This window comes from Littorina saxatilis, linkage group LG8 (genome assembly GCF_037325665.1).
Source record: "Littorina saxatilis isolate snail1 linkage group LG8, US_GU_Lsax_2.0, whole genome shotgun sequence".
Lineage (NCBI taxonomy): Eukaryota > Metazoa > Mollusca > Gastropoda > Littorinimorpha > Littorinidae > Littorina > Littorina saxatilis.
Window position 1 is genome coordinate 3147871 of NC_090252.1, and position 14785 is coordinate 3162655.

Genomic DNA, 14785 nt, shown 5'->3' on the forward strand with positions numbered 1-14785 from the left:
CCCCATACCCACCTGTTTTCCCCCAACACTACACCACACCTGTGTTTGCCCCCATACCCACCTGTTTTCCCCCAACACTACACCACACCTGTGTTTGCCCCCATACCCACCTGTTTTCCCCCAACACTACATCACACCTGTGTTTGCCCCCATACCCACCTGTTTTCCCCCAACACTACACCACACCTGTGTTTGCCCCCATACCCACCTGTTTTCCCCCAACACTATATCACACCTGTGTTTGCCCCCATACCCACCTGTTTTCCTCCAACACTACACCACACCTGTGTTTGCCCCCATACCCACCTGTTTTCCCCCAACACTACACCACACCTGTGTTTGCCCCCATACCCACCTGTTTTCCCCCCACACTACATCACACCTGTGTTTGCCCCCATACCCACCTGTTTTCCCCCAACACTACACCACACCTGTGTTTGCCCCCATACCCACCTGTTTTCCCCCAACACTACACCACACCTGTGTTTGCCCCCATACCCACCTGTTTTCCCCCAACACTACACCACACCTGTGTTTGCCCCCATACCCACCTGTTTTCCCCCAACACTACACCACACCTGTGTTTGCCCCCATACCCACCTGTTTTCCCCCAACACTACACCACACCTGTGTTTGCCCCCATACCCACCTGTTTTCCCCCCACACTACATCACACCTGTGTTTGCCCCCATACCCACCTGTTTTCCCCCAACACTACACCACACCTGTGTTTGCTCCCATACCCACCTGTTTTCCCCCCACACTACACCACACCTGTGTTTGCCCCCATACCCACCTGTTTTCCCCCAACACTACACCACACCTGTGTTTGCCCCCATACCCACCTGTTTTCCCCCCACACTACACCACACCTGTGTTTGCCCCCATACCCACCTGTTTTCCCCCCACACTACACCACACCTGTGTTTGCCCCCATACCCACCTGTTTTCCCCCAACACTACACCACACCTGTGTTTGCCCCCATACCCACCTGTTTTCCCCCAACACTACATCACACCTGTGTTTGCCCCCATACCCACCTGTTTTCCCCCCACACTACACCACACCTGTGTTTGCCCCCATACCCACCTGTTTTCCCCCCACACTACACCACACCTGTGTTTGCCCCCATACCCACCTGTTTTCCCCCCACACTACACCACACCTATGTTTGCCCCCATACCCACCTGTTCATCCTGAGCGAGGACGGTGAAAAGGGGGATGAGGTCAGACTTGAGGTACTCCGGCTCCACAGCCTTGGCAAACTCCCCCAGCTTCCCCGCTGCCGCTCGGCGCACCATGGGCGTGTCGTCGCCACACAGGTTGCGGAAATGTCTGACGGACACAGAGACACAGCTATAATTTATCTAACATGTAAGATGTGGGACATTTGATTGGTTCAACACAAGGTTCATGTCTAACATGTAAGATGTAGGACATTTGATTGGTTCAACACAAGGTTCATGTCTAACATGTAAGATGTAGGACATTTGATTGGTTCAACACAAGGTTCATGTCTAACATGTAAGATGTAGGACATTTGATTGGTTCAACACAAGGTTCATGTCTAACATGTAAGATGTAGGACATTTGATTGGTTCAACACAAGGTTCATGTCTAACATGTAAGATGTAGGACATTTGACTGATTCAACAGAAGGTTCATGTCTAACATGTAAGATGTAGGACATTTGACTGATTCAACAGAAGGTTCATGTCTAACATGTAAGATGTAGGACATTTGACTGATTCAACACAAGGTTCATGTCTAACATGTAAGATGTAGGACATTTGACTGATTCAACAGAAGGTTCATGTCTAACATGTAAGATGTAGGACATTTGACTGGTTCAACAGAAGGTTCATGTCTAACATGTAAGATGTAGGACATTTGACTGGTTCAACACAAGGTTCATGTCTAACATGTAAGATGTAGGACATTTGACTGGTTCAACACAAGGTTCATGTCTAACATGTAAGATGTGGGACATTTGATTGGTTCAACACAAGGTTCATGTCTAACATGTAAGATGTAGGACATTTGACTGGTTCAACACAAGGTTCATGTCTAACATGTAAGATGTGGGACATTTGATTGGTTCAACACAAGGTTCATGTCTAACATGTAAGATGTAGGACATTTGACTGATTCAACACAAGGTTCATGTCTAACATGTAAGATGTAGGACATTTGACTGATTCAACAGAAGGTTCATGTCTAACATGTAAGATGTAGGACATTTGACTGATTCAACACAAGGTTCATGTCTAACATGTAAGATGTAGGACATTTGACTGATTCAACAGAAGGTTCATGTCTAACATGTAAGATGTAGGACATTTGACTGATTCAACACAAGGTTCATGTCTAACATGTAAGATGTGGGACATTTGATTGGTTCAACACAAGGTTCATGTCTAACATGTAAGATGTAGGACATTTGATTGGTTCAACACAAGGTTCATGTCTAACATGTAAGATGTAGGACATTTGATTGGTTCAACACAAGGTTCATGTCTAACATGTAAGATGTAGGACATTTGATTGGTTCAACACAAGGTTCATGTCTAACATGTAAGATGTAGGACATTTGATTGGTTCAACAGAAGGTTCATGTCTAACATGTAAGATGTAGGACATTTGACTGATTCAACAGAAGGTTCATGTCTAACATGTAAGATGTAGGACATTTGATTGGTTCAACACAAGGTTCATGTCTAACATGTAAGATGTAGGACATTTGATTGGTTCAACACAAGGTTCATGTCTAACATGTAAGATGTAGGACATTTGATTGGTTCAACACAAGGTTCATGTCTAACATGTAAGATGTAGGACATTTGATTGGTTCAACACAAGGTTCATGTCTAACATGTAAGATGTAGGACATTTGACTGATTCAACACAAGGTTCATGTCTAACATGTAAGATGTAGGACATTTGACTGATTCAACACAAGGTTCATGTCTAACATGTAAGATGTAGGACATTTGACTGATTCAACACAAGGTTCATGTCTAACATGTAAGATGTAGGACATTTGATTGGTTCAACACAAGGTTCATGTCTAACATGTAAGATGTAGGACATTTGATTGGTTCAACAGAAGGTTCATGTCTAACATGTAAGATGTAGGACATTTGATTGGTTCAACACAAGGTTCATGTCTAACATGTAAGATGTGGGACATTTGACTGATTCAACACAAGGTTCATGTCTAACATGTAAGATGTAGGACATTTGATTGGTTCAACACAAGGTTCATGTCTAACATGTAAGATGTAGGACATTTGATTGGTTCAACACAAGGTTCATGTCTAACATGTAAGATGTAGGACATTTGACTGATTCAACACAAGGTTCATGTCTAACATGTAAGATGTAGGACATTTGACTGATTCAACACAAGGTTCATGTCTAACATGTAAGATGTAGGACATTTGACTGATTCAACACAAGGTTCATGTCTAACATGTAAGATGTAGGACATTTGACTGATTCAACACAAGGTTCATGTCTAACATGTAAGATGTAGGACATTTGATTGGTTCAACACAAGGTTCATGTCTAACATGTAAGATGTAGGACATTTGACTGATTCAACACAAGGTTCATGTCTAACATGTAAGATGTAGGACATTTGACTGATTCAACAGAAGGTTCATGTCAACGGGGTGGGGGTGGGACATTTGACTGATTCAACAGAAGGTTCATGTCAACGGGGTGGGGGTGGGACATTTGACTGATTCAACAGAAGGTTCATGTCAACGGGGTGGGGGTGGGGTGAAAGAAGGAGAAAAGAGAAGACTCACTGGCGTAGCTCGGCCTTGACGTTGGTTGACACGCGCGGGTAGCAGCATGCGAACAGACCGCAGGCTGACGTTCTAGAGGTGAACCAATCGCCTGGCAACAAAAACAGTCACAGTTGTAGAAAAAATCTTCAAATCTACTTTTTTTTAAAAATCTGGTTAAAGGGAAATCCCATTTACCGATCCAGCTTATCAAAGGTATAACATGTGTGTGTGTGTTGAAGCTCAAAGCATAAATAAACAAGTGGTTCTTCAGGTCTCCTCCCCCCCCCCCCCCCCCCCCCCCCCCCCATGCACACTAACAAACCCTTCCCCTTGACGAGGTGAACAAAGTGGTTCTCCAGGTCGACCTGACGCTTAACGAGGGGCACAAAGTGGTTCTTCAGGTCTCACCCACACATGCACACTAACGCCCCCTTCCCCTTGACGAGGTGAACAAAGAGGTTCTCCAGGTCGGCCCGACGCTTAACGAGGGGCACAAAGTGGTTCTTCAGGTCTCACCCACACACGCACACTAACGCCCCCTTCCCCTTGACGAGGTGAACAAAGAGGTTCTCCAGGTCGGCCTGACGCTTAACGAGGGGCACAAAGTGGTTCTTCAGGTCTCACCCACACATGCACACTAACACCCCCTTCCCCTTGACGAGGTGAACAAAGTGGTTCTTCAGGTCTCACCCACACACGCACACTAACACCCCCTTCCCCTTGACGAGGTGAACAAAGTGGTTCTTCAGGTCTCACCCACACACGCACACTAACACCCCCTTCCCCTTGACGAGGTGAACAAAGTGGTTCTCCAGGTCGGCCTGACTGTGATGAGCGGCGATGTTCCTCACACACTAACACCCCCCCCCCCCCCCTCACCCCCGGCCAGGCGCTTGACGAGGGGCACAAAGTGGTTCTCCAGGTCGGCCTGACTGTGCTGAGCGGCGATGTTCCTCAAGGAATCCACAGCCTTGTCCCTCACCACTGTCTCCTCCACCGTCGCCAGGCTCTCCAGGGGTGGCTGTAACACAGTAACCTCTCACATTAACATACAGTGATCTCTCACATTAACATACAGTGATCTCTCAAAACATACAGTGATCTCTCACATCAACATACAGTGACCTCTCACATCAACATACAGTGACCTCTCACATTAACATAGTGATCTCTCACATTAACATACAGTGACCTCTCACATCAACATACAGTGACCCCTCACATCAACATACAGTGACCCCTCACATCAACATACAGTGACCTCTCAGTCTCATATCAACATACAGTGTCTCTGCCACTGTGACCAGGCTTTCCAGGGGTGGCTGTAACACAGTGACCTCTGACATCTACATCAGAGATGAGATTCCCTAAAAGTGTTTTGGGAGGAAATTATTTGGCGGGGCCGGGGGTCTGGGGGCCGAAGCTGAAGATTTTTGACACTTTGACCATAAAAAAAGACTTGGAAATGAGTCCGAGCAGTAGAAGCATACAACATTTTGTCAGTCATATGTGCAAAATTCAAGTAACTTTAGCTCAGGAATTTTCACAAATTTTAGAAACGGCACAATTTACTTGCACAATGACCAATGGTACTCGTGAGGTATTGATAAAAGAACTGGACTTTCAGCGTGGTCTTCCCTTTGGATTTGTAGCTGAGATCAAAACTCCACCACGTGCATCTAGTCTTTCCCGGAACAGTCAACTTTTTAATAGAATATCCAAGTCGGAGTGACAGTTTTCTCCCGCGTAGTTCAGACGTGACGATTTCTTCCTGCCATTTCGGAACCCACTTATTCTTCACACCCTGGTCGATCTCCGACGCCAAAACATGTTCGCTTTCCGTCAATGTTCTCACCGACGCCATCTTTGTTAAGCAGGCTAAAGCCAACAGCTGAATCAGCCCGTTTATGAATTTTCGGAATGAAGACACTCGGTGAAAGGGAAACTTAGTCCCAAATGGAAAGTTCATATTCGGGTCGAAGGTCCACTTCCTTCGATACGGAGGTTATGTTGTTATTATCTTATCGGAGATTTGATCTGGAAAATCGACTTTAGGATTGTAGGTAGGACTTTACAGATCGAATCCAATGGAACCACAACAACTACTCTACCCCCCCCCCCCCCCCCCATTTTTTCTCAACGGATTTAGACGATTCAGAAAAATGGTCCTGGGAACGAACTTTTGGGCGGCCAATTGGCGGAAGAATCTCATCCATGCTACATACAGTGACCTCTTGTCAATGTGAACTTTCAACTTTTACACTCACTGCAGGGTACAAAAAGGACAGAACAAGAGTAGTGACTCAGTGGTCACACTCAGTGGTCACACTCAGTGGTCACACTCAGTAGTCACACTCAGTGGTCACACTCAGTAGTCACACTCAGTAGTCACACTCAGTGACTAGTCACACTCAGTAGTCACACTCAGTGGTCACACTCAGTGGTCACACTCAGTGGTCACACTCAGTGGTCACACTCAGTGGTCACACTCAGTGGTCACACTCAGTGGTCACACTCAGTGGTCACACTCAGTGGTCACACTCAGTGGTCACACTCAGTGGTCACACTCAGTGGTCACACTCAGTGGTCACACTCAGTGGTCACACTCAGTGGGCACACTCAGTGGGCACACTCAGTGGTCACACTCAGTAGTCACACTCAGTGGTCACACTCAGTGGTCACACTCAGTGGTCACACTCAGTGGTCACACTCAGTGGTCACACTCAGTGGTCACACTCAGTGGTCACACTCAGTAGTCACACTCAGTGGTCACACTCAGTGGTCACACTTAGTGGTCACACTCAGTGGTCACACTCAGTGGTCACACTCAGTGGGCACACTCAGTGGGCACACTCAGTGGTCACACTCAGTGGTCACACTCAGTGGGCACACTCAGTGGGCACACTCAGTGGTCACACTCAGTAGTCACACTCAGTGGTCACACTCAGTGGTCACACTCAGTGGTCACACTCAGTAGTCACACTCAGTAGTCACACTCAGTAGTCACACTCAGTGGTCACACTCAGTAGTCACACTCAGTAGTCACACTCAGTAGTCACACTCAGTAGTCACACTCAGTAGTCACACTCAGTAGTCACACTCAGTAGTCACACTCAGTAGTCACACTCAGTGGTCACACTCAGTAGTCACACTCAGTGGTCACACTCAGTAGTCACACTCAGTAGTCACACTCAGTAGTCACACTCAGTGGTCACACTCAGTAGTCACACTCAGTAGTCACACTCAGTAGTCACACTCAGTGGTCACACTCAGTGGTCACACTCAGTAGTCACACTCAGTGGTCACACTCAGTAGTCACACTCAGTAGTCACACTCAGTAGTCACACTCAGTGGTCACACTCAGTAGTCACACTCAGTAGTCACACTCAGTGGTCACACTCAGTGGTCACACTCAGTGGTCAGTACCTCACTACCTGAGCATGAGCAGAAAGAGAATGGGTAAGACTAAGAGCAGTGTTGTTGCCAGGCCTCGGTCTTCGGTCTCTGACGCATTCCTTTCTGATTTGACACATTGGACCTAGCCTTGTCCGGTCGATGGACCGATAGTTTTTACGTTTTGGTGGTCAACTGACCGATACATATTCGTACAAGGCGGACAAGGTCTGCAATGAATGGAATGGGAGTTGCAAAGTCGGAAAACAAACCCCGATCGAAATGCTCATGTTCGCTACGAGTGAAAATGCACTCGGTGCCGAGTCCGTGTTTGTCATCATTGACACTCGAGGCTGCGTTTACGGAAATACCCGATCCAGCCGGTGTACCTATTTACCGAAAACGGCGCAAACAGCGAAAAGTTCATCAATATAATAATACTACGGCATGGTAATGCGAAGATCAGGCAGGATCCCTACATTTGCACATCGGGCACTGTTTTGGAAAGGGTAGGCCAGGAATGTCAGGCTCTTTCTCCTCGCAAAGTTTATGAACAATTAAAACTAGGAAGCGACACCAAAGCAATGCCAAAGGACTTGAAACAGGTTCAGAATAAGAAGGATAGGGAAAAACGCGAATGGCCTGAAAATGTTGCCACAAAAAAGTTGCTAAAACTTGCAACAAAGTTGTAAAAAAACAATTGAAACAAAGGTGCAAACAAACTTGCAAAAAAGTTGTAAACACATGTAATCTAATAATTGTTTCGCTATTTTTGCAGTTTCCGGTAAATAGGTCGACCCGATCCAGCCAAAGGGACGCTGCTCTGTTAGACGATTTTTTTGGGTCGATCGCTGATCGATAAACATGCCGCCGAAAAAGAAATTAAAGCCCGTTGAAGGGCAGAAAACACTAGCAGCGTTCAATTTCAAACAGACTCAAGCCAAAACACCTTGGCGGTACAATTTGGACCTATTGTGTGGTTTTTTTAAAGCCAGGACATTTGGACCTATTGTGTGTTTTTTTTAAAGCCAGGACATTTGGACCTATTGTATTTTTTTAGGGAGGTCCAAATGACCTATTGTCTTCTTAGGCTGGCAACAACACTGTAACAACAACAAAAACTGCCCCCCCTCCCCCCACTTACTAAGAGCGGCGCCATGGACAGCAGAAGGGTTTGGTCCAAGGACAGAGAACTTAGCAAGGAATTCAGATCGCAGTCCATCCAAAACTTAGCTTCACAACTGGAACTACGCACAGAAGGCGACCTCTGCTGTCTTCTCGCACCAGTCAAAGTGGGTGATGAAACTTTGCCAAGATTGCTCTGTGAGGATCTCGCACGAGTCAAAGTGGGTGATAATACTTTGTCAAGATTGCTCTGAGACGATTTCGCACGAGTCAAAGTGGGTGAGGAAACTTTGCCAAGATTGTTCTGTGACGATTTCGCACGAGTCAAAGTGGGTGATAATACTTTGCCAAGATTGTTCTGTGACGATTTCGCACGAGTCAAAGTGGGTGACAAAACTCTGCCAAGATTGTTCTTGGACGATTTCGCACGAGTCAAACTGGGGGAGGAAACTTTGTCAAGATCGTTCAATGAGGATTTCGCACGAGTCAAAGTGGGTGACGACACTTTGTCCAGATCGTTCTGTGAGGATTTCGCACGAGTCAAAGTGGGTGAGGAAGCTCTGCCAACATTTTTCTGTGAGGATTTTGGATGAGTATCAGGCTCTGAACAGAGAGTTTTATTCCAGTCTAACCAAACTTGACCCTGATATTCTTGGCTGAAATTCCCATTGCACGGAAGCACATTTTGATGGCAAGCGTAGAGCGAGGACAGCACGGCCAGGTCTATGTGGACGATACAGCCAGGAACGTAGAGCGGCGCCACAGTGGCCTGTCCCGTCGGGTCTCCTACCACACCCTGGGCACTCTCCATACCACCCACACACTGGGTACTCTCCATGCCTGCCACTCCCACACGCTGGGTACTCTCCATGCCTGCCACTCCCACATGCTGGGCACCTGCCATCATCAAGCCTAGCCACACGGCTCACAATGCCACCGATACAGTCCGCACCTCAGCTATACTGTTAAATGTCACGATACAGTCCGCACATCAGCTATACTGTTAATGTCACGATACAGTCCGCACCTCAGCTATACTGTTAAATGTCACGATACAGTCCGTACCTCAGCTGTACAGTTAAATGTCACGATACAGTCCGTACCTCAGCTATACTGTTAAATGTCACGATACAGTCCGTACCACAGCTATACTGTTAAATGTCACGATACAGTCCGTACCACAGCTATACTGTTAAATGTCATGATACAGTCCGTACCTCAGCTATACTGTTAAATGTCACGATACAGTCAGCTATACTGTTAAATGTCACGATACAGTCCGTACCTCAGCTATACAGTTAAATCTAATAAATGTCACGATACAGTCTGTACCTCAGCTATACTGTTAAATGTCATGATACAGTCCGCACCTCAGCTATATTGTTAAATGTCATGATACAGTCCGCACCTCAGCTATACTGTTCAAGGTATTCTTCCCCAGACAAAACTGAGCTTGAGCACTTCTCTCTAAACCAACATCAGCAGCTGTTGAAGATAGAGGTCTTGATTTGTCCTCTCACTCTCAGTAGATAAAAATGGTTATTTTTCAGCTGTTGAAGATAGAGGTCTTGATTTGTCCTCTCACTCTCAGTAGATAAAAATGGTTATTTTTCAGCTGTTGAAGATAGAGGTCTTGATTTGTCCTCTCACTCTCAGTAGATCAAAATGGTTATTTTTCAGCTGTTGAAGATAGAGGTCTTGATTTGTCCTCTCACTCTCAGTAGATAAAAATGGTTATTTTTCAGCTGTTGAGGTCTTGATTTGTCCTCTTACTCTCAGTAGATCAAAATGGTTATTTTTCAGCTGTTGAAGATAGAGGTCTTGATTTGTCCTCTCACTCTCAGTAGATAAAAATGGTTATTTTTCAGCTGTTGAAGATAGAGGTCTTGATTTGTCCTCTCACTCTCAGTAGATAAAAATGGTTATTTTTCAGCTGTTGAAGATAGAGGTCTTGATTTGTCCTCTCACTCTCAGTAGATCAAAATGGTTATTTTTCAGCTGTTGAAGATAGAGGTCTTGATTTGTCCTCTCACTCTCAGTAGATCAAAATGGTTATTTTTCAGCTGTTGAAGATAGAGGTCTTGATTTGTCTCCGTCTGAGCAGATCAAAATGGTTATTTTTCAGCTGTTGAAGATGGAGGTCTTGATTTGTCTCCGTCTGAGCAGATCAAAATGAAGCCAGTTTCCTCTATTTTTATTTTCAAACAAAGTCAAACAATCTTGCCACGAAACTGATACTATTCCTCCAATAGAACACATGATGCTATTCCTCCAATAGAACACCTGATGCTATTCCTCCAATAGAACACCTGATGCTATTCCTCCAATAGAACACCTGATGCTATTCACGCCAAACAGTTTCACTGTTTTTAAACTAGAAGCACGGCTGGCGAAAAAGGTCTTGTTCCTCCTGGCCGCCCAGAAAAAAGTGTTTGACGCCCAGACTTTAGCAGCAGCAGGACGCACTGCGCATGAGAGCGGTGGGTGTAGCCAGTGACTGTCATGTCTTGTCACGCTGTGTGACGCCGTGTGATCTAATCAATAAGCTGCAGCTCAGCCAATGTACGTAAGCCATGGAAGCTTGTGTGCCTCCCAGGATTTTCAGCTGACAGTCAGACACCGACAGCTCTATACCAACACCACTGCATTAGAATGTGTCCAGATATGGTGGCTCAACGAGAATCGCAATGAAAACTAAATGCTACAGCACAGTCTGCTCTGACACCGACAGCTCTATACCAACACCACTGCATTAGAATGATGCCAGATATGGTGGCTCAACGAGAATCGCAATGAAAACAAAATGCTACAGCACAGTCTGCTCTGACACCGACAGCTCTATACCAACAGTCAACACCACTGCATTAGAATGATGCCAGATATGGTGGCTCAACGAGAATCGCAATGAAAACTAAATGCTACAGCACAGTCTGCTCTGACACCGACAGCTCTATACCAACACCACTGCATTAGAATGATGCCAGATATGGTGGCTCAACGAGAATCGCAATGAAAACTAAATGCTACAGCACAGTCTGCTCTGACACCGACAGCTCTATACCAACAGTCAACACCACTGCATTAGAATGATGCCAGATATGGTGGCTCAACGAGAATCGCAATGAAAACTAAATGCTACAGCACAGTCTGCTCTGACACCGACAGCTCTATACCAACACCACTGCATTAGAATGATGCCAGATATGGTGGCTCAACGAGAATCGCAATGAAAACTAAATGCTACAGCACAGTCTGCTCTGACACCGACAGCTCTATACCAACAGTCAACACCACTGCATTAGGCCAAAAAAAAAAAATAGGTGTGGTTACGGTAACATAGCCCAAAAAAATAGGGTAGGTAGGTAGGCAATCACTTTTTTTTTTTTTTTTTTTTTTTTCTAATGTGTACAAATTAAACCTACTTGACAGGGAAATAAGTGTGCGACACGGGCGCTTTCGCTTTCATTGCGTTTTTTGCACTCGGTTTTTTTTTTGTGTGTTTTTTTTTTGACAAATGTAATAAAAAGTTATAGGATCGGCCCCTAAAAATAGGGTAGGTCGGGTTACCGTAACCACACCTATTTTTTTTTTAGGCCTTAGAATGATGTCAGATATGGTGGCTCAACGAGAATCGCAATGAAAACAAAATGCTACAGCACAATCTGCTCTGAGAATGAATGTTAAAAGATTTAGAATGACAGAGAAAGAGACATTTTCTACTGTCTAACTCTAGCTCGAAGCTTTTTCTTTTAAAAAGTGTGAATGATGAATGTGTGTGTGTGTTGGGGGGTGAAGCAGTAATCATACCACAACAAAAATCCTGAACTGCAATCACTTTTTTTCAAACTCCCTTCTTTTTCTGTAACTATGGTAACAACCAACATAGACTGCCAATTTACCTCTATCTTTCCAGAAAGCAACACTCTCACTTCTATTTCTAGTTCTGCCACATTCACTCACAGCTACACCCAGCCATTGCAGAAGGATTAATTGCTCAGTAGCACAAAACAAAAAAATCCTAATTCTGCCTGGCGGCAATGTCATTGCATGCAGCTTGTACCGCGTGTCTCCTGTGCTTGTCATTGCATGCAGCTTGTACCGCGTGTCTCCTGTGCTTGTCATTGCATACAGCTTGTACCGCGTATCTCCTGTGCTTGTCATTGCATGCAGCTTGTACCGCGTGTCTCCTGTACTTGTCATTGCATGCAGCTTGTACCGCATGTCTCCTGTGCTTGTCATTGCATACAGCTTGTACCGCGTGTCTCCTGTGCTTGTCATTGCATGCAGCTTGTACCGCATGTCTCCTGTGCTTGTCATTGCATGCAGCTTGTACCGCGTGTCTCCTGTACTTGTCATTGCATACAGCTTGTACTGCGTGTCTCCTGTGCTTGTCATTGCATGCAGCTTGTACCGCGTGTCTCCTGTGCTTGTCATTGCATGCAGCTTGTACCGCGTGTCTCCTGTGCTTGTCATTGCATGCAGCTTGTACCGCGTGTCTCCTGTACTTGTCATTGCATGCAGCTTGTACCGCGTGTCTCCTGTGCTTGTCATTGCATGCAGCTTGTACCGCGTGTCTCCTGTGCTTGTCATTGCATGCAGCTTGTACCGCGTGTCTCCTGTGCTTGTCATTGCATACAGCTTGTACCGCGTGTCTCCTGTGCTTGTGTCTCATTATGTTGATACCCAAGCTGAGCTGTGTCAGGGTCAATGTCAGGGTCTTTTTGTGAGAAACTCCACAGCATCATGACCTTGGCAGAGAAACTCCACAGCATCATGACCTTGGCAGAGAAACTCCACAGCATCATGACCTTGGCAGAGAAACTCCACAGCATCATGACCTTGGCAGAGAAACTCTGCGACTGTCCACGCGTCTTCATGTGGTTCAGATACATGACAAGTTACTACTGTGGAACCTTTTAAGACTTTCAAAACTCTGAGACTGTCCACGCGTCTTCATGTGGTTCAGATACATGACAAGTTACTACTGTGGAACCTTTTAAGACTTTCAAAACTCTGAGAAAATTGGGTCTTAAAATGAAGGAAGTGTTAAAATGGTTAGGCTTAGTTTAGAGGTTAGGCTTAGCAGTAGTAGTAGTAGTGGTAGTAGTAGTAGTAGTAGTAGTAGTAGTAGTAGTAGTAGTAGTAGTAGTAGTAGTAGTAGTAGTAGTAGTAGTGGTAGTAGTAGTGGTAGTAGTAGTAGTAGTAGTAGTAGTAGTAGTAGTAGTAGTGGTAGTAGTGGTAGTAGTAGTAGTAGTAGTAGTAGTAGTAGTAGTAGTACTAGTAGTAGTAGCAGCAGTAGTAGTAGTAGTAGTAGTAGCAGTGGTAGTAGTAGTGGTAGTAGTAGTAGTAGCAGTGGTAGTAGTAGTAGTAGTAGTAGTAGTAGTAGTAGTAGTAGTAGTAGTAGTAGTAGTAGTGGTAGTAGTAGTAGTAGTACTAGTAGTAGTAGTAGTAGTACTAAAATGCCCCCCCCCAAAATCTCCTGGGACAAAAACATCGGCAGCCGATGAAACCAAAAACCGGCAGAGTTGCACCCATGTACATATTCATACCTATAGGACAAATGTCCTAGCTCTTCAGCATCAATAGGACATTTGACCGCTTTCAGAAAATTAAATAGGACGTCAGAATTGTTTCATTTTCAAGAATGACGCTCGCCGTGTTACCCCCTGTTTTTGACCCTAATGTAGCACATGATGCCGTTGAAAAGCCAAACGTGTTCAGCTTTTGTTGAACTTTGGCAGGCTTTATTTTTATTTTTCGATGCCTTAACTCAGTGCGCTTCGTCAAAATGTCTCGAACTGAAAGCAAAAGCAGACGCAAGACTAAGTCAGTTGGAGTTGTCTCCCATACTCCTAACTTGAATGTGCTGCAGACGGGTGTCACCCAAACGCAAGATCCGCATTGCACAACTTCAGTGCACCTGTACGCGAGAGTGCTTGGTCGCTTTTTGAAAATGTGTATCTTGAAAGGAACATTAACGAATATAGCGCTGTCCGAAGGAATTGAGTTCTTATCGCCAGCGCTCAGTTCAAAACGATAGGACATCTGACCGCCATGCGGCAATGTGAATCGGACATTTGAGCCTCTAAATCTGTCTATGTCCGATGCCTAACGACATCCCTGTACATACTGTCATACCTTTGTTGCAGCGCCTGCTAGGGTCAATGGTAGGAACAGACAAGAGACCAACATGGTAGTGTGGTCATTGACTACATACTGTCATACCTTTGTTGCAGCGCCTGATAGGGTCAATGGTAGGAACAGACAAGAGCAAGAGGACAGGGACAGAACGACACTCACCATCAAACAGTGCACATACACACACACACACCCCTACACAGAAAGAGAGACTCACCAGCAAACAGTGCACATGCACATACAGCCCCACACAGAAAGAGAGACTCACCAGCAAACAGTGCACATACACACACACACACCCACACAGAAAGAGAGACTCACCAGCAAACAGTGC

General features: G+C 45.4%; 1 protein-coding gene across 8 annotated transcripts in view; it reads right to left on the reverse strand.

Moving 5' to 3' along the window:
- LOC138972544 (serine/threonine-protein phosphatase 2A 65 kDa regulatory subunit A alpha isoform-like) overlaps positions 1–14785 on the reverse strand; it is an 84768-nt gene that overhangs the window by 57517 nt on the left and 12466 nt on the right. For all 8 annotated transcript variants that reach the window (XR_011457663.1, XM_070345192.1, XM_070345190.1 and 5 more), the window contains exons 4-6: positions 4675–4816; positions 3814–3904; positions 1189–1336 (exon numbers count right to left, since the gene is read on the reverse strand). Coding sequence is in view for 7 of the 8 variants with exons in the window: in XM_070345192.1 (XP_070201293.1) it covers positions 1189–1336; positions 3814–3904; positions 4675–4816 (381 nt within the window). In the remaining variant the exon portion in view is untranslated. The remainder of the gene's footprint in view (positions 1–1188; positions 1337–3813; positions 3905–4674; positions 4817–14785) is intronic.